The sequence below is a fragment of the Ochotona princeps genome, chromosome 23 (assembly GCF_030435755.1).
Source record: "Ochotona princeps isolate mOchPri1 chromosome 23, mOchPri1.hap1, whole genome shotgun sequence".
Classification (NCBI taxonomy): domain Eukaryota; kingdom Metazoa; phylum Chordata; class Mammalia; order Lagomorpha; family Ochotonidae; genus Ochotona; species Ochotona princeps.
In genome coordinates, this window is record NC_080854.1 from 10,111,220 (window position 1) to 10,132,499 (window position 21,280).

General features: G+C 38.8%; 1 protein-coding gene and 1 pseudogene across 2 annotated transcripts in view; both read right to left on the reverse strand.

Annotated features, from left to right (window-relative positions):
- RAB3C (RAB3C, member RAS oncogene family) overlaps positions 1–21,280 on the reverse strand; it is a 225,871-nt gene that overhangs the window by 105,196 nt on the left and 99,395 nt on the right. For both annotated transcript variants that reach the window (XM_058680137.1, XM_004583715.2), the window contains exon 3: positions 3,378–3,496. In XM_058680137.1, coding sequence (XP_058536120.1) covers positions 3,378–3,496 — 119 coding nt within the window. The remainder of the gene's footprint in view (positions 1–3,377; positions 3,497–21,280) is intronic.
- LOC131483110 (ribosome biogenesis protein NSA2 homolog) lies at positions 18,574–19,351 on the reverse strand (annotated as a pseudogene).

Genomic DNA, 21,280 nt, shown 5'->3' on the forward strand with positions numbered 1-21,280 from the left:
GTCAAGATTATCAGTCTTATTCAGGAGAAAGGAAAAGAGCAAACTACAGAGGAGAATGTTGGGAGGTGAAATTCCATTTTTAATTGCAGTACATGTGCAATAGCACAGAAATGAATTATTTAAAATTGGTGAGAAGAAGGTGTTAGACTTTTATCCTCAGTCTAGTGGCTTTTTAGAAATATCAATCTGCTCACCAGATTTGCTGTTTTTAAAATACACTGTAGTTACAGTTATTTGTTGTGTCATTTAAAAAGCAGAATGTAAATAAATAAGATAGAAGGAGATAACCTGCTAACATTCTCCCACAGGGAATATAGCAGCCCATGGATATGTCACACTTAGAACAGAAAGACATCAGAATATCTGTGTGTGGTGGTTCTTGTGAGGGATGTTAAGGCACATGAAGATGCACTTGCAGGCTGCAGATGTTTTGAGCCCCAGTGCAAAGTGTGTAGAGATCTGAAGCAACTAGTTTGAATTCAGTCTTCTTAAAGTTTTGTCCCATTGTGACCCAGTACATTCTCTACCTAGTCATTTGGAAAACATTTCAGAAAGAGTGAAGTTTTCAGTGTGATTTTATTTCTATCACTATCTGGTGCCTGTTCAACAACTGATGATTCATTCAAAGATTAAATCTAATACTATTGGAAGAGTCAAAGCATACAACACCATGCTTTCTATCTCAGCAATAGGTAGCAGAATGTGGCTCTGGCATCTACAGCTCTCTGCAGTTTTCTTCTTAACAAACTGCAGGTTTAAACTAACGTGAACCTGGTAAGTTAGTCTAATTAACTGCCTGTAATTGCTCCAATCTGCACTGCAGGACTGTCCCTGAAGGTCGCTGCAAGCTTTGAGGTAACATCCAGTAAGTCTGTGTGCAGCCATCTTTTCCTTCCCTGCCACTGGACTTCAAAATAAGACATCAGTCTCTTCCTCCCTGTTATAGTGCAGGGCCACTGAAGCAGAGTCATTGTGTATTCCTATTTAATTAGCCATATTGCATGCATCTTTTGTATTTAGTTCCCACCTTCCTTTTGAAGATTTGTAGATGCTAAAAAAAAGTATACATAAGCTCACAGTGAGAATAATTTTGTATTGATTATGGGAGAACTAGAGGTTGGGTACTGTGATACAGCAAGCTAAGCTGTCACCTGGGAGGCCCACATCCCATAGTGGAGCACCTGCTTGCAGTCCTGGCTACTCCGTGCTTCACATCCAGCTTCTTGCTATTGCGCCTTGGAGGCAGTAGATGATTATTCAAGCACTTGGGTTCCTACCACCAACATGGGAGACTCAGCTGGAGATCCTGGCTCCTGGCTTTCACCTAGCCAAGCCTTGGTTGGTGCAGACATTTTGGGAGTGAACCATCAGACAGAAAATTTCTCTCTTTTCTACTATATCTGTCTTTCAAATAAATCTAAAAAAAACACAAAAAACAAAAAACAAAAAAACTGGGAATTTGGACCAAAGTAGTGAACTTTTTAAACTCCCCAAGCATAGTGCATTCTAAAGAGGAAAGGTCTCCCTGACTGTAAAAGGTTCTGTTGGCCTCTTCCTGCTGCAGGTCTACATCTCCATGCTTGCCTTCTCCCTCACGGGTGAGAATTTGCATGGAATGAAAGTTCAAGATGTTTAGTACGTAATCTAGTTTTTCCAATGGCTAGATAACTTAATATTTTTTTTCTAAAAATCACGGTCAACAGTCTTTTTCTTTCTTGATAATCAAAATATATTTTGTGAGGGAAACTTAGTGGCAAATCAGCTTGAATTTTTTTTTTGGTATTTTTTTTGTTATAAATATTTTTCCTTTGTTTTTCTCTGTCCTAAAGATAAAACTCCAGAACTCAATAATCTAAAGAATGTGCCTATTTGTGCTCGTTTCTCCAAGAATGCCTTCCTTCCTGCTGCAGGAAGACAACAGAAGGGGGAGCAGCAAGATCTCTCACCCACCACCCTACATATGGGAAGCAAATCTGAGCTGCTGTGCTGAAATTTTTTCTCTTACAAGCCTTTCCTTTGTCTTATTCTTAACCATAATACAATTCTGTTATTATTCCTTTAAACATTTCCCATGACCTGAAGGGAAAGGAAGGAGATACAACAGAAGGTTGCCATACGACTCTAGTGAAGCAGTGGTAGCAAGAAGAAGAGGAATAACTTCGGGAGAAATTCAGAAACTCAAAATGATCAAATGTGTTGGTCAATGAAATGTGATAGGACAGGGCAAAACTGAAGAGTGTTCAGATTTCTACATAAGGCAATTGGATGATGGTGGATCTATGAACTGAGATAGTAGATACTAGCATTGTCATTAAACACAATGCTTAATAGATTGTCACAGAGCAGGGTTTGGTAAATACTGGATAGTTTTTTTCAAAGGCAACGAGGTAACAATTATACAATTGTGACTGAAAAAAAAAAAAGGAATAGGTAAACTGTTGGTTTTGTCTGTGTATTGTCAGTCTACCCTCATGTACCAAGACTGTATGTGGTATCTGTTCAGTAACACCATTGGGAGTGCTACTTCTTTCCCCGTATCACACAGAGCTTTGGCTGGCTTCTGGCTGTTCTGGCAGCTCTGCTAGTGGAATTCATGAGCGCTCTTGTTTCTTCTAGTTTCTCAGCAAGAGGCTGGGGGAAGGGGATAAAGCAAGCTGTCATCACAGAGTAAGCCCGTATTGTAAATCACACTCACCAGAACCACGGCTATCTTCAGGTGATGTGATGCAGCTATGAGTCAGAAAGGGCTTACCTTTTATCTTTTGCTTCACCCTAGTCCTTTGAAAGTTTTCTATTTGAATAACTTATTTTAAAAATCTCCTAGACAAAGCATGAGCAATTTTTTTTCTTCTGAAAATGGTATGACAGAAAAAAAAAATTAGGCTTTACAAGCCATATACGGCTTTTGTTGCAACTCCTTAACTCTGCTGTTGTAGTATGAAAATAGCCATATACAATAAACAAGTACATCTGGTTGTATTCCATAAAATTTAATTTCTAAAACAATTTTATCTGTGGGCTAGATCTGGCATGTGGGTCATACTCTTTAAATTTCCATTTTAGACCAATAAGCCTTCAGCCTATTCATCATTGATACTTCAAAAAAACCAAAAACTTTCCATTGGTTTCCACAGAAGCCGGGAGAGCAGGATGCTGAGCACTGGAATGAGTACAGTGGAGAAAAATCATGCAAATGACTTCTCACGCATCCCTAGAAAAGAGTTCTGCACATGACCAGCTTTTCATTGTTTTATGAAGCATGGGTGGGATTGCATTTTACACAAAGCAAACATATCAGAAGACAGCATGACCACTGCTTTGGGAAACAATAAAAAGGTGAACAGAAAACCATCCTGGTTAGTATTGGTGTAACTTACCAATCTTGGACCGCATTGAAGGATTCTTCATTTGTGATGTCATACATTAAAATAAAGCCCATGGCCCCACGATAATAGGCTGTGGTGATAGTCCTGTATCTTTCTTGGCCTGCTGTATCCTAAAAAAAAACAAAAAGATAATCTCAGGAACAAGGCAATTCATTTTGTGGAAAATGATAAAAAAAAAATTCTGGAAGGAGTTTCAACAGAGTCAAGAATTTGCAACATATAGCTATCTTTTTTTGTCTTGTTTTTCCTGAAGATTTTCATATGGTAGCACCAGAAGTTTCTCGAAGTTCATCTTTGGTAAAGATCTAGCTCAAAGTATTTCCACACATGTTCATTCCCTTTCAGCCTGAGCACAGAAAACAAAACGAAGGTAAAGATTATATCTATCTGACATCTGTACCCTCGTGTGTAACAAAACCAGAGGCTATATGGCAGCCTCTGTTCGTATCGTTTGTTTGTTTACTAAATACAAGCTGTTGGGCAGGGCCCGGAGCAGGTTAAATTATGACAAGGTACCTTTCCCAAGGCTTACCGTTCAGTCTTAGTTTTTTCAAAAATGAACTGAGAACTAAACCATGTGTTTGGTGTAGATGACTGAGTCAGACAAATCCGGATTTGAGTTTCTGTTCTTCCACTGGATAAGCTTCCAAACTGCTCTAAAACTAACATCCTCACTATTGTTGATTATTCTGCCATAAATACAGTATTACAGGTCACTTTCTCATATGCAGATTTCATTTCCTTTGGATATATTCCCATAAGTTGGTAGACGGGTCATATGGTAGATCAATTTTCAGTTGTTTGAGCATTCTCCATACTGACTTCCATATTGGCTATACTAGCCTACTCGCCCACCATCACTGAAGAAGGGTACAATTCTTCCCACATCCATGCCAGCAGCACAATCTACAACCGAGATGCTTGTTGAAAGAGAAATGGATAAAGAAACTTCATTGCCTCTATTCTCCGGAATACTACTCAGCCATGAAAAATGAGTGAAATTCTACCATTCTATCATGGTCCCAACTACAGAATATTATGCTCAGTGAAATAACCCAATCCCAAGAAAACAAACAGCATATGTTCTCTCTAATATAAGATAACCTTCATGCAAAACAAAAAACCAGGAAAAGGAAGAAAGTATAGATTTTAACAAATAGAAACCTGACAAGTCCTTGAATAAAGAAAAATATCATAAAGTTAAAATGTTGGGAAATAAGACAAAATATCAGAAAGTAAGATACTAAGACTCAGAATCATTAAAATGTAAAGTGATGTTCAAAATCATGAGAAAAATATTAAATATTCCAATTATAAATGTTATTTGTCACATAAATAGCTCCTAAATTTGTAAAACCCTAATAATGTAAATGCAATGCTGTCCAAACGCATTCATATTAGAGGACATAGATTAAAATATACCAGTATATGTTAGTTCTCTAAACAGCACACCTTCTTATAATTAGTTTTTAAAAAGTCCCATTTTAGCTTATGTTCTCCTAGAACATGCTATCAGTTATTGTGATTCTCTCTCCCTTGTTCTTTCTCTTTCTGTCCTCCCCCCTCTCTCTCTTCGCCTAGTTTAAGTGATTTTATCTAGCTTGCTTTCTTGCATTGACTGAGTACTCTTTGTGGGTTGTGGGCTCCACACCCACTGCCTTTTCTCTACTGCAGACAGCTTCAGCCTGATTTCTCAACAGGGAAGCAATGCACCACGTACACTGTTGAAAGGCGACCTAGACCTTTCCTGTCAGGCATGTTTTCAACAGAGACACTGCATAATGTAATGTTGGAAAACTTTTATCTCTTCCTTCCTGACCCCTTCCAGTGATGGTGCCTCCTTTTCATAAGATGTTAATTTTATTTTGACAGTAAAGATACTAGTTCCACTATACAAAATGCTTCCATTTCACACTGTGTATATATTTAATCTTTGAGAGGGCAGAAATGAAAGCGCCATCATATGATTGAAATGTTACAGGAAACTGCTAGCAACCATGGCGTTGCATAGCCATTATGTACCAATATTTTAAACATAAAAAAAAAACATAAAACATCAGGATAGAGTGGGAGGATGGCTTTCAAGATAAAAAAAACAACAAAATATGAAAAAGCAAAAACTTTCAAATAATACTTAAGTGTAAGCAAGGAGCAGGATCTATGACATGTTTCTGACTTGAATTAGAAACATGACCTAAAACTGGAGGAATTTGTCACCTGAAAGCTCCTAAAGACAAAAAGAAATTTGTGCCAATTCTGGGAAAGTGGAATATTAATGCAAAGTGGAAATATCTAGTCCAAATGCAAAGAAAACAAAATGAGTAAAACCAAGCTTATAAACAGATTCCGAAATGACTCTATTGGTTTTGGATTGAAAGTGATTTCAGGATTCCAAATTCATTAGTGTTTTCTCAGGAAGAAAATAAGTCGGAGAAACACTTCATTACATTTGACATTTACTAATGATAGAAGGTTACATTTGAAAGAAAAGAACATTTTATAATGTCAAGTGCCACTAATGTTATTAAATGTGAGCAGTCTCAAAAGACAACTGACTAAAATGGAGCCTCTTCTAAATTTGCTCAGGAAACTGGCTCTGAACCTCGGCTTTGCATGGTTCCTCTCCCTGGCTAACTAATAACAGGGCACCCCTGCTGATTTTCTATAAATGTTTCTACTGACTGAAACTCTCAACTTGAGATCTCTTAAAGAGAAAATGAAGAAAGAAAATGTTATTAAAATACAAAAACCCTCTTTTATGAGTGATAGCTCTTATTTTTTTAAAGAAAAAAATGTTTAAATAACTTTTGATTTCTTTTTTAACAGAGTTTTCCCACTACAAACACTCCCATTCCCTAACACTGTTTTCCTCCATATTATTACATATTATGTTACCTATGACATATATTATATATTACATATCGGAAGGAAACAAAACCACATATGGTAAAGTGACCTGCTATATTTATAGCAATCCACAATAGCAAAAACATGGAAACTGGTGCATTTATTCTGTGGAATACTATTCAGCCATGAAACATGAGTGAAATTCTACCATTTACAACAAAATGGTCCAACTGGAGAACATTATGCTCAGTGAAATAACCCAATATTAAAAAACAAATAATAGATGTTCTCTCAGCTGGATCATATGGTAGAGGGTAGATCAAGTTTCAATTGCAAGTTTCATTTAGCACTCTGTACTGACTTTCAAAGTACCTGCACTAGCCTACATTCCCACCAACAGTAGTGTAAGCTACCCTTTTCCCCACATCCATGCCAGTGGCTGTTGCTAGTAGATCTCTGAATACAGGCCAGTCTCATTGGTGTTAGGCGGAACTTAAACACTGTTTTTCTTTGTTATTTCCCTGATAGTGAGGCAGCCTGAGTATTTTTTTAGATGTATGTTGGCCATTTGATTTTTTTGGGGGGGGGGGCGGGTTGGAAAATGTCTGTTCATTTCCTTCACTTTTCACTTCACAGGGTTGTTTTGTTTTGCTATTGTTCAGTCTCTAAAGCTCTTTGTAAGTCCTGGTTATTAGTCTCCTATCGGTTGTATGATGTACAAAGATTTTCTCCCATTCTGCTGGTTGCTTTTTCACTTTCTTGATCATTTCCTTTGCTGTGGAAAAGCTTCTTCGTTTGATCTAGTCCAATTTACCTATTCTGGCTTTGACTGCCTGTGCTTCTGGTGACTTTTCTAAGAACTCTTTCCCAACGCCTTTCTATGTTTTCCTATGGTTTCTGAGTGCAGTCTCAGGGCCTTGATCCACTTAGAGCTGACTTTTTGCGTAAGGTGAGAGGTGGGGAGTCTTGCACTGTTATTCAGTAGCCCCAACAGCATTTTTTGGAAACCAAACATTTTCTCTAGCGTATTTTCAATTCTCTTGTTGAAGATTAGTTAGGTACACATGTGTGTGCTTCCTTCGGAGTTTTCTATTCTGTTCCACTGATCTTACCTGTTTCTGCACCAGTACCAGACTGTTTTGGTAACTACTGTCCCACAGTGTATCTTGAGGTCTGGAATTGTGATTCCTCCAGCTTGATTTTTATATTTCAGAATAGCTGTGGCTATTTCTAGTCTCCTGTGTTTCCAGATGAATATTTGAATCATCTTTTCCACCTCTGAAAAGAATGTTGTTGGGATTTTGATTGCATCACATTGTAGCTGAATATGACTTTAGGTAAGGACATGTTGGTGATGCTGATCCTGTTGATCCAAGAACATGGTACATTTCCTCATCTTTTAAAATCATTGTCTATGTTTTTTTAATGTGCTGTAATTTTCATCACAGAAGTCTTCCACATCTTTGGCTAGCTTAATTCCAAGGCATTTAAGATTCTTCAGTTTTTGTTGATTTTGGAAGTATTTTATTTCATTTTAAAATACAGAGGAAAGCTCTGCTGGATATGTTGTTCTGGGCTGACAATTTTTTTTCCCTTTAGTATCTGGAATATGTCACTCCATTCTCTTCTGGCCTGTATGGTTTCTTCTGAGAGGTCATGCGTGAGTCTGGTTGGAGGTTCCTCTATAATTTAAGAGATTTTTCTCCTGTGCATATTTACATTTTCTTTATGTTTAACTGAAGAGAGCTTGAATATGATGTGTCATGGTGAGGACTGCCTTTGGCCAGCTGTATTTGGAATTCTGTGCCTATCCTATATTCTTCCCATTCTTTATGTTAGGAAAATTCTCAGTTACTATTTCATTTAATACATATTTTAATCCAGCTTCTCTTTCCACCCCTTCAGGAACTCCCATAACTCCTATTTTCAGGCTTTTGATAGTGTTCCTCTTCAACCTTTTTGATTGTTTCAGCATTATGGCAGGAGGTGTCTTTCAATTCTGAGATTCTTTGGTCTTACTCCTTCTGGTATTGACTTTCTATTAAACGTTTACTTTGTTGTACTGTATTCTTCATTTGTAATCATTCATTTTGCTATCTCTTGGGTAATGTGTTCATTAAATTCCTTGAACTCCTGAACGTGCTTTTTGTTTTTAAGGAGCTTTATTACAACGTTCTCCTCATTTCACTCTGAGACTGACAAATACTTTTACTCCTTTGTGGGAGAGATGTCAGTAACCTCATTCATTGTGCCTGTGCCTCTTTTTTGCCCTTGATCTTAGCAACTGATTAGCAGATTCTCTTCCTTGGGGAAAGTTTTTAAGCTGTGTCATACAAAGCTCTACAAGTTGACTTTACTCCTGCCATTCAGTGCCCAGTTCTCCATTTGCCATCACCCATGCCACTCCTGCCAATGAGTTTCAGTCCCAAGCTCCTGGGTTACACTTCTGTCACAGCCTCCACAACCATGGCTCCCAGGTTGCCACTCTCTGGCCCCTGTGATCCCATGCTGAAGCCACACCATTGTCTATTCAGCCTTTCTCCCACTCCCAGTTCCAGCAGTACCCAGGATTAAGGTACAGCTATGGCTTTAACTTAGATCACAGGACCATCAGTGGTGCCTGTTTGAAGTTTTTCTTCCCCCTTTCCTTTTTTTTTTTTGTCCAGAACCTGCTGGAGTTAGTTCTGCGGGCAGCCTGGACATATTTTGGATAGAACCTGTGGGATGCCTAGTTGGTATTATTTTCCCAGTATGACCAGTGCAATGTGTTGAGCTGGAAATTAGTTCTCCATTGGTTAAGCACTTATACAATTCACTATTGTCCCTCCCCAGAGCCTTTGCCACAGAACTCAAAATGGTGCCCATTGTGGTACTGGTGGGGGTCTGAGCTAAGAAATCTACCCTGGTCTCACATCCATCTGCTAGGGCTTTGCCATTCTGCGTCTGATGATGAATGCATTAAAAAATCAGCAGGATCCACAGTTTTATGGTGATTGCCCCTCTCCAAATGACTTCAGTGGTCTCCAATCATCACTGTGGTATCTGTTCATTGCAGCACCACTCCTCTGTCTCTCTTGCTTTCCCGTGTTCACAAGTCTCCCCCTGCCATCAACCTGCCCTCTCTTATTTGCCAAAATCGCGCCTTCTCTGCTTCTCCTTGGCTAATCCTTCTCTATTAGTTGTAACCTGTCCTCATCCTGTTCTGCCATCTTGCACTCCATCCTTGATTTCTCAATAATTCTTCTCCTTTATTTCACAATCATATTTTCAGAGCAAATTTTTTACTTCAGTGGTAGGTTTGGTTAGATACAGCTTGGATATTTGGCAAGAAGTGTTGTAAAATGAGAAATGTTAGCAGCTAGATAAACAGTAGCTAAGAACCTTTGTGGTTTGAATTTTGGCATGTTTGCCATAGACCATTTTCTCCCAAAGAAACATGGAAAAAATAATCTGTATTTGTTATACTTGCAATCCCTTCTGAGGCTGTGCAGTTTTAAAATTAAGGAAATGGATTTCATGTGTAAAACACATATTATATTGCAATTTGTTTTGGTTTTAGTGGTTACTCCTCTTGACTGAGTTAAAGGGGAATAAAAGGACTCATTAGTAAAGGAACATAACTCAAATAACATCACCACAATCTCAATGCATTTATTAAACATCAACCAGGGAAAAACAGACTGAAGGTCAAATAATCCTAGTACATGATAAATTAGGTAATTTTATATGTGGAGAAATCAAATTAAAAGACATCATTGTTGGTTGATCAACACCAGTAATGTAATTAAGCCAACGGAAGTAATAAGCAGTAACTCAAAGGAGAAGTAAACAGAAATGAGAGCTAGGGATACTGCAAATCAAAACATAAAAGACATTCTGACTAGTGAGTTTCCAAATCAACAATTTAGCTTTCAAGCATGTAGAAATCTCTTAACCTGTAATTTTCCATATTTTATCAAAAGGAATTATTTTGAATAAATGGAAGACTGGACTATGCTCAGTAGTGTTTAACATATGTGTTAAGATTCATTCACTCAGTTAACAATTAGGGAATGGCTACTACAGATTAGTGACTACAGTAGGCAAATCAATACTGTGTTACTGAAAGCACATTTTGCCTTTTTAAAAATTCATAAACTAGGAACATTGCGTTCATCAAAATACCATATTCTCTACATGTCTATAAAATAGTAAAAAGTTTTTCTAAAGAAATAGACAGTCTAGAAATTTTAAATTGTGATGCAGACTACTTGTGGAATGGTGAAGTTCTTGAAATCATAGTTGCTATTATGGGTTAAATGGTTTACCTCACATGGGTATACAGAAGTGCTTACTCTAGAACCTAGAAAGTGATATTTTTTGGAAATAATGTCTCTACAGATGGAGTAAAATTAATATGATGTTATGTTGATTTAAGGAGGATTCTAATCAAACTGCTTGATTTTTCAAAATGAGAAACCAGAGATGTGGAACACGCAGAGGAGAGGGCTATGTGAGGAAGAGGGAGAAATATTACAGTTATGCTGCTACACTAAGATGGGAAACGACAAGGACTGCCACCAGTAACCACCAGGCACTGGGAGAGAAGGATGCAACAGACTTTCCACTAAAACCTTTGCCAAGAATATGGACCTGCTGACACGTTAGATGAGGACTGAGCCTTTGCAGCTGTGACAATACATTTCTGTTGTATTAAGATTTGTGTGCAGCACTTTATAATGGCAACCTTTGGGATGTAATATTCACTGATCCTAGTTTTCAATCTTCAGGATCTGGCTAAAATCAATAACAACTTCACAACCACCCTTTCAATCCCTCCTTTACTCTACAGAAGAAAAATGAAGAAAATTACAAGTCTTGTGGAGAAGTCTACTACAGTATCACTATGCAAATGAAGGAAAGATGGTATACTAAAATGCACTAACATATTCCATTGATGACAAATTAACTCTGCTCAGACAAAAGGCGACTTCATTTATCATGTTTCTTTAAAAACTCTTCATAGTCCTAACATATTTCTTACTAGAAGGGAAGAGCAATACTGTTTGATGTGACAAAATTATTTATTACGTCAGATTTTCATCCCAATGACTGAGATACTAATACCAAAAAATTTGAAAATGCAATTCTCCCAACAAAGGGAAACAGCAAAATGCTGATAATTAAACATCCATTCTTTTGTTTGATGCTATTTCCCCCGAGTTACATTTGTTTTCTCATTTCCATGAATAGGCAAATTACAGCATTCAATTCGGCTTCATAAAAATAGAGGCAACATAAGAAGCTTAAATATTTTATGCTTTCTTGCTTCATATTTATTTTTGGAATGAAATAAGAACTTTTTCTTCCTTAATGCAGTTAATCCTCCATTAAAACAAAATTTATTAATCAACTTTTCCTTTCTGATCTTGTGCAAACAATCAGTTTGAATTCATTTATATGCACTTAGTTCTACAAACATCTCTAAAATAAGCCCACACTTCTTAAGGAAAATAAGCCACATTCTAACTAGTTATTCAATCAGTTGAAATATTCTCCCTACCTACTATCCTTTCTCCATCTTCACACCAACCGATTTTATTGATCAGGATTTTTCTTGTCAATGATGTTTAGCTTTGAAATACTAAAACCTTCATTTTGCAACGGCATCTACTTCTAAGTAAAATCTAATAAAATAAGCCCAAGGCAGGAGGAGAAAAACTTGACCTATTATTTTATGACAGTGTTGCCATGGCAATTCATCTTTCCTGGAAGAGAGAAACGGCCATGAAGAGCTCTTTTACAGGGGGCCTTTGACTCCATGGTCAAGAATACTCTCACAGATCTACCACTTGTATATTGCTGCTCTTGAAAGTAGGAGACATTTTTCCGTAAACACTATTTAAATACTCAGATGACCCTCTTCAAAATCTTTACAAAATGTATAACCAAATGGGTAAAAATAAAGCAAACCTTACATATTTTGTTTAAGATCTATCTAGTAAAAATATTAAACACAAAGGTAGAAGAAGACAACGTTTTTGACTGCTTCTAATTAATCTTTTTGACACACTTCTTCCCAGTGGAATTTTGATTACACCCATGTTTTTGGTTTGTTTTTTGCTTTTTTGTAATCCGGGACATAAATATATACATGCAGGTTGCTTAGCGCTTTCAGCCCATGTAGATAATTGCTTTGCTTCACAGAACACAAAACAGCAGACTTGCACAATGTAGCAGGCTTTGAGTAAGATTTTTACTATTGTTTTAAAACTGGTAAATGAGACTCAATCCAGACTCTTTACAAAAAGGTGGGAGGATTCACACAAGCTATATATCAAGTTAGCTGGTTGGCCAGTGTCTGCTTAACCAATTGAATTATTGATCTGTGCTTGTGCAAAGCTATTTGACACCTGGGCAGAGATAGCAGGGTTGAAGTGTAGGGGAGGAAGACATGGAGGAGAAGTAATATTTCTCAAAGGTTGCTATGATAAAGCTATGCAAGTTTCTCATAGGCCAATAAATACCACAGCAGGTAGCTGCACTTGGCCATTAGCCCATTCCTCAAAGGGCTGTGTCTCACAAGATGTATGGGAAGCTATGGGGTATCACACAGTGTCAGAAGGGAGCTTAAGAAATGTTCATAAAGAAGGAATCCAAGGCAATCTCCCATGCGGAGGCACTGTGTGGTGACAGAATCCTTTAGAATTCCCTGAAGATATTGCATTTAAAAAGTGGTATCCAGATGCCAGTTACACAGAAAATGTTGGCATCAACAGACGCTGCTGAAGAGGCCAAGACAGACTTGTAATCACATCTCTAGTGAAGGACAGTCATATGTCTCCGTTTGTCTCTCAGCTTACCTTCTATCCGGGATATCAAAGTAGCAAGACCACAGAGACGGAAAGAGTAACAGAGCAGGTGAAATTTCTCTTCTTTATTGTTTTGTAGTGATTTTTTTTTTTTTTGGAAACAAAGAATTACAAAGAGATTTATTTACATCTGCTGGTTCACTCCCCAAATGGCTTGAAAAACCTGGGCTGGGTCAGGCTAAGTCCAGGAGCCAAAACCCCACGGGGGTCTCCCACATGGGTGGCATGGCACAACGACTTGAATAGTCTCCTGCTTTCCTAAGCACATTAACAGGGAGCTGGATTGAAAGCAGAGCAACTGTGATTCGAACTGACTCCAATAAGAGATGCTGGTATTGCAGACAATAGCTTAACTTCCTGCCCCACACGTCTGCCTCACCTAGGATTTTTCTTGATTCTAGTTTTCTATTCTCCAATGAGAGCTTTTTAGAGGATTCTTCCCTCACGCAATGCTTCGGCACGGGAGACTGACTCAAATTTTTTTTAACATGCCTCAGCTCTCTTCTGACTCTCTGTGACATCCCAAAGTTTCTCATATATCATCTGAGAATCAACACATATATTTCTATAAACTCTTAATCAGCTTTAGACTACTTACATTATCATATCTAGCACAACAGATAATAATAGTATTTAGGGAATACTGACAGGGAAAATAGTCTACACATATTTAGTACAGACAATGCAGGCATGTGATTTGAAGAAAAAGATTTATATGTTCTAATTGGAAACGATTTACAGACAGAAGGCAAGACAGAGAGAAAGATCTTCCATCTGATGGTTCACTCCCCAAAGTGGCCACAACGATCAGAGCTGAACTGGTCAGAAGCCGGGAGCTTCTTCCGGGTCCCCCACGCAGGTGCAGGCTCCCAATGCTTTGGGCAGTCCTTGATTGCTTTCCCAGGCCACAACCAGAAAGCTTGGTGGGAAATGCAGCAGCCAGGATTGAACCAGTGCCCATATATGATCCCAGCACATGCAAGGTAAGGATTTCAGCTACTAGGCTACGGTGCCAGGCCTGTGATTTTTTTTCCTTTTTTATTTTATACTACAATTCCATAGGCTTTGGGATTTCCCTTATCCTCTCCCCAAATTTCCTCCCCCCAGTGATTTCCCTTATGTTATCACAATGGTGTAATTCTTCACAATCAGTCATACGTCTGTCATTCTGCTATTTAAGTGTATCCTGACTCTGCGGGTACAGAAAATGGCAGAGAATCCAGCATCCTATTGTGAAGATATATCCAACAGTTTCATTGGAAGTCCAATTTTTTTTTTTTTGGAAGTAGAGATGGATACTGCATTGTATCTTCACATCTGGATATGATACTCTATATTACATAGTTATTATATATTCCCTTAAATGAAAAGCCATAAAATAAAATCAACAATGGGAATAAAGCTAAAACCAAAAAATTCACAACATCATGGAGTTAAATAACATGCTACTGAATGACCAATGTGTTGATGAAGAGATGAAAAAGAAAACAAAAAACCTTGGGGAAAATGATGCTACTGTATGACCTGTGAGTCAGTGAAGAATTTAATAAGAGAAAAACTATTCTGAAGAAATGAAAATAAAAACAAAAATATCAAAGCTCAAGTTGCAGCAAAAACAGTGTTGAAATGGGCTATTGATCTTATATTTTGCAAGAAGGCTGCCTTAATATATCAAAGAGAACATATGCTATTTGTCCTTTTGGGATTGACTTATTGCACTGAGCATAATGGTCTCTAGTTGGGACCATTTGGCTGCAGATGGTAGAATTTCATTCTTTTGAATGGATGAGTAGTATTCCATGGAGTAGATGTACCACAGTTTCTTTATCCACTCTTCTTTGGATGGGCATCTGGGTTGTTTCCAAGTCTATGCTATTGTAGACTGTGCTGCTATAAATACAGGATTACAGATCCCTTTCTCGTATGCAGATCTCACTTCCTTTGGATACATTCCCAGAAGTGAGACAGCTGGGTCATACAACAGGCATGTGATTTGATACACATGATACTGATAATGATACACATTTCCTTCCCTTTTAGAAACGGTCTAACTTATTTCCTTTGAAATAAACTTTCATTAAAAAATTCTAAACATATAATGAGATGATATCACATCCAAATTGAGTATCTAAACAGAGAATTCTGAGTTGCTCAGCACTGACTCACAGGTTTTTAAGTCACTGGACAATATTAAGCCATTTGGTTTGCAGTCTGGAAACACAACAAGCAGAATAAGGCCTCAGACAGTCTGGAACACTCCCATGTGTGACTTCTGTGACCTCACATTTCCACAGAGATTATACAACATCAAACTTTACAAGACAGAAAGTCATCCCTATCCTCCTAAGATCAAATGGTAATTGCACATAAGTCTTCAAGATCACATAGCTAATTAGATGACAAACTGGCTCTCTTCTACATGTTTTTTTGGTTCAGTTGAAGACACTTAGAAATGGCTTCAATGGCTACTGAAAGTAGTTCTTCCTTTTCCACTTAGCTGTAATCAGATACCAGTTCACTGGCTGAGACCAGCGCTCTACTCGCTCACTGCAGGAACTGAAATCAGAGCCCACACTCAAAGAGGAACACATTGAGAGATGTGCTCATGAAAGACAATTCCTGGAGATTTCCCTAACCCTCTGACATCTGAAAAGTGACTTTTTACCCATGGAGAATATACAAGTCTTTCTGATATATTATGTAAAGCGTCTTTTTCTTTTTATGTCACTTCATTCAAAATTGGACTGGACTTTGCAACAGGAAATGGGACCTTTTACTTGGCTGAAAGGACTGGGTAAGTTAGGAAGGCTAACATCCTGGCTTGAGAACTGGACTCTGAGGTATGGACTCTCCCTGGTGAATGGCAAGCTGCCCCAACCACACAGTTAGAAGAACCAGGACTGGGAAAGTAGAGTGAGCCCATAGTCACTCAGGGTCCCTTCTAGACTGGTATTATGGGTGCCAAGTGCTAAGGAATAACAGCTTGGCCGTAGAGTTAAAAGAAAACAACATCTAAAATAGAGGCCAGATTCACATGGAAATGACACAAGCTAAAGCCGCAACAGTAGCTATAGAATTCACTCAGTCTGAGTTATATGTAGAGGTTAAAGTCTCTGCTACATCAGTAAAAGCAGATTTTCTGGAGTTATTACAAGTGAACTACTCACAGCCTTTCCAGAGCAACAGAAAAGAAGAATAAAAAGTCATAAATGAGAAAAAAAAAACCTATATTAACTTACATGAACAAGAGAAAGCAGACAGGCAGATATGTATTGTACTTGTGCAGTATGAGAAAACATTCCCATGCTAACATTTTTAATTTATGAAAGGTTAGGCAGAACTGAGAAAAATCATTACTGATGAAGAAATACAACCCAAGTATAAGGCAAGATTTAGGATTCTTTTAATTTTTCCATCATAAAATGTTACAAAAATCACTGCCTTGCCAACAGATCTAAATCATTTGCCAAATAATCTGGCAGTCCATGAAAGCATTTTTGTCCATAGTTAAATCACACTGACAACAGAGTTGCTGGTATGAGAAGTCTAAAGGTGTAGTTATTCTGACTACCACCCAAAATCCTACTTAGAATGTAAAAGGTTCTTCTCAGACTTACACGCCAGACAAATATATTATCTTACCGTGTACACAGACTACGGCTTGAATGACTTCCTAACAGCCAGGGAGCAGATGCACTGGCATCCACTGATCCTTTTCCTGCAGGAAAGACGGAAACTTCTCCAGCTGGGCACCACCCTGGCTGTCTTATGCCAGGCCTGATGATCATGCTGTGCTAATAAGGTCAGGATCTGATCCCTGTGTGTTCTTCCCTCTGTTTGACCACATGATCAACCTGCTGAGGTGCTTCACACATGGGACATAAACACATGAGTAAGAGGGTGAGGCTGGACCTGCTCACACACAGCATCCTTTACAGAAAGAAGAGACGACTCCAGAGAAACTGATCAAGTGGGACAGAATTTCTTCCCTTTTAGAATCCAGGATAGAATTTGATGTAGCTCAGACATGGCTGGGAGAGAAAAAAATAGTGTAATGTCTCCATGTCTCTCTTTTTCAGAGACGTTCAGGAGACCTATACCTGCAGATTAGTTTATTTAAAGTAATATTTGGTAATTTGACATATGTGCCACATTCTCAAAAGTTCTTCCTTAATAGACCTGGCAGTAGAATATCAAATGTACAGTTCAAGATGGCCGCCATAAACTCTTCCTAAACAAAGCAAAAGAAAAAAATGTGTCTATACTTGAACTCTCTTCCATACTTCTAGATTGCCCTGCGGTTGTTGACACTGTTTTTATTTGTAGGTTTAAAAATTTATCCCAAGGATCCACCAAAACTTCAGAGAAACATCCTTAGAGTCAGAAATCACAGTTTTACACTGGAGGCATTGAAACACAGAAGGTGTGATTTAATCCACTATATCCTGTAACTGAAGCTTAATGCTATCATGAGCAATGTGACAGTAAGAAGAGGTGGACTGGGCAACACAAGATTAAATGCAGCCTAGTCACTTCATTATAGGAAGCTGGACATTTCAGAGACAAGCACATTAATATGTAAAATTTAATTTGCTCCACTTCCAGAAACAAGTTAAATCAGGTTAGGAGCCATAGGGTCCTTTAAAGAGAGAGAAACTGAGGGATGGGTGAAGGAAGGAAGAGGGGAGTGCTCCGTTGGCGTAGGGGGAGGTGCTTGTAAATAAGTCCTTTTATTTGGACAAGCTGGACAGTGGTAGGGTGGCTACCTTCTAGTTCTGATGCAGACACTAACTTCCAAGACACAAACATTCTCTTCCAAAAGTCTCATCTTTAACCTTATTGATAGCCACTGAAGCACATGCTGATTTTATCTTGGATTCTGAATTCACGTAACTCTTCTTATCTTTCCTAATAAATACAGAAGCTGGCATTGCTAAAACTAACCTTTAATATTTTTAAGAGTTCTAAAAAAAAGGCTATTTCATTATGGATTTCCAGTGATTCTGTCTAACAGCAATGCTGTAAAAGAATCTAGTTCATATGCTGCAAGGAAATTCACTCAGGAGAAGCTCTTTTACTCCTGAAGGTAAAGGTTGTTTGGCTACTTGTCAAGTAAGAATTTCAGCAGCATCCTTGGAGAGACAGGGTTATTCTACTGGTCATTTATACTAAAAGTACTTGGGGAGCAAATATTGTCTGAAGAAATATCTAACTTACTTTTGGCACAACAGATAATGTGATTATAAATGTCTGTATGGTTAGAGAAGCATTATCCAGGATCCAGGATCACAGTGACTGTGATTTGTTTTTTGTTTGTTTTAGAAGTGGATCTTTTTAATGTTTTTTACAGCTTAATGAATAAATAGTTCTCTTGATGATTGCAGAGTAAGGCTCTTTGGTAATTTTCAAAAACATCACAGTAATAAGAGCTTTCTCACTTAATCTGTAGTCTTCTATAATGATTAGAAGTTACTTACATGAAACTGCTGTCAAACAAGTGAGAGTGCTTTTATATATCCATCATTTTCAGGACTGTTGGTAACCTGGGCCTGTTTCCGCTATATAACCTTGTCTTCTTGTGTCACAAGGCCCAGCTCACTCACATTTACCTCAGTGACAGTGCATTGGTAATTACACCCAGAGTTGTATATACTGGGGCTGATGGATTCTTTTTTACACCAAGCACTGGCAGACAGAAGGTGGCTTTCAGTTATGGAGGTGTTACATGGGCCCTCTTGAAATGCAAGCCCACTGGTCTAATGCATATTTTCTATTTGGGTGGTTTTCTTATAAAGCCATCTCCAACAAAGCCAACTTTGGTAACCATCCTCTTCCATGCCTTCTTCTTTCTTCTTTCTGTGAGAATAACTTTCAGTCCTTCTGTTTCTCCCTCTGGACATGAACTTTAGGCAGAGGGAATTCCCATTTCCGCACTTTATCCTTTCGTTTTTGTTTAACCATATTAGAAAGGATTTTAGCTCAGGACTGTCCCTCTCTGGCCAGGAGACAGGCTTGTACTGCTCCCTGGGGAGTGTTTTTACCACTCTTTTGTTTGTTGCTTCTCTTTCCATGCATCTTGATCGTCTTTTTCATCTGTATTTTCTCAGCATGGTGCTGCTCGTGGCAGAGCTTAGCCTTCACAGATCAATCATCTTTTTTGCCTTCTTGGAACGTTCATGAGTCTCCCAGCTTTCCTTTTTTCTCATGGTAATCCAAACGATACCCATAGCATTTATGATGTAATTCAATATATTTATTTTGCAGCATTGTGACTGTCTCAGAACAGCTGGGTGCCATCTCCCAGTTAGGAGCAACTTCCAAACCTTCTGCACTTGGAAGCCCACCATGATCTGTTTTTAAAGATTTATTTATTGGGCCTGGCTGCATGGCCTAGAGGCTAAAGTCCTCACCTTGAACGCGCCAGGATCCCATATGGGTGCCGGTTCTAATCCCGGAAGCTCCACTTCCCATCCAGCTCCCTGCTTGTGGCCTGGGAAAGCAGTCGAGGACGGCCCAAATGCATTGGGACCCTGCACCCGCGTGGGAGACCTGGAAGAAGTTCCAGGTTCCCAGCTTCGGATCAGCGCAGCACCGGCCCGTTGCGCTCACTTGGGGAATGAATCATCGGACGGAAGATCTTCCTCTCTGTCTCTCCTCTCTGAATATCTGACTTTGTAATAAAAATAAATAAATCTTTAAAAAAAGATTCATTTATTAATTTACTTGAATGAAACAGTGACAGGAAGAAACTGAGAAGCTGAGAATCAAAGTAAGAGAGAGAGAATGAAGGAGAGAGAGACAAATTTAACCTCCATCTGCTGACTCTCGCCTAATGGCTGCAACAGTCATGTGGTTGCATCAGCCTGAGGCCAGGATCCAGGAACTCCATTTGGGTCTCCCACATGGATGTCAGTGGATGTACCTGGCAATGATCCACTGCTTTCTTAGGCACATTATCAGGGAATGCAGCAGCCAGGACTAGAGCCAGTACTCCCATATGGAAGTTTCATATCACAAACAGCGGCTTATTTTATATGCCACAATATTAGGCACTGATAGGGACTGTTAAAAATAAGGTCACTAGGGCCAACATGATGGCATATAGGGCTAAGCTGCCCACTGTAATGCTGGCATCCCGTTTGGGGGCAGTGGTTCCACACTAGGCTGTTCTGCTTCTGATCCATCACCTTACCAATGAGTCTAACAAAACACCAGAAGATGGATCAGGGGCTTGAGCCTCTATCACCCACGTGTGGAACCTAGATGGATTTTCAGGTTCCAGGCTTCAGCCACTGCAGCTACCTGGGGAGTGAACCAGTAAACTGAAGATATTAGTTTCTCTGTCAAGTAAGTAAGTAATAATAAATTGTGATTTCCTTTAATGAAATTTATTCTGAATACAATCTGATATTATCACTTGCTTTGAGCTTACCATTTACAAAGTGAGGTAAAAACTTGTGCAGTTATTTGACAGTAGTTCCGATTGGGGTCCACCACAATGGCTCAATGGCTAAATCCTTGCCTTGAACATGCCAACATCCCATACAGGGAATGGTTCATACCACAGATGCTCCACTTCTCGTAAAGCTCTCTGCTTATGGCCTGGGAAAGCAGTAGAGGATAGCCCAAACCCTTGGGACTCTGCCCACCCCCACCCCAGGAGATTCAGAAGCTCCTGGCCCCGGCTTTTGACTGCAGATCAGCTCAGCTCCAGCCGTTGTGGCCATCTGGGGAGTAAACCAGCAGACAGAAGATCTTTCTGTTTCTCCTTCTCTCTGTAAATCCTTCTTTCCAATAAAAATAAATGAATCTTTTTTTTAAAGTTCTGACTAGTAACTTGTATTTATGCCTGGCTTAATAAATGCTAGGAACAGCAGTGCCCAACAAACCAGTTTCCATGATATTTAACAATGTGATCACCACTCCTAATTCAAAGCGGAACTCAATATCCAACCACAGAGTAAATCAAGGCTATAATGTTCAGAAAGAGGGAAAGCTGGCTCTCCTCAGACTTCCGAAATACGAAACAAGATAATCCAGGTAAAGGAAAAACCACTCCTACCTGCTCACCGCTTTTCTTTCAACTGCCACTCTGGACTAGAAAAATATCCCATACCTGTTCCATTTAGCACAGATCACTGTAGAGCGCTGTTTTTGCACATCTTCACCACGAAGTTCCCGGTGCTTTCAAGAATT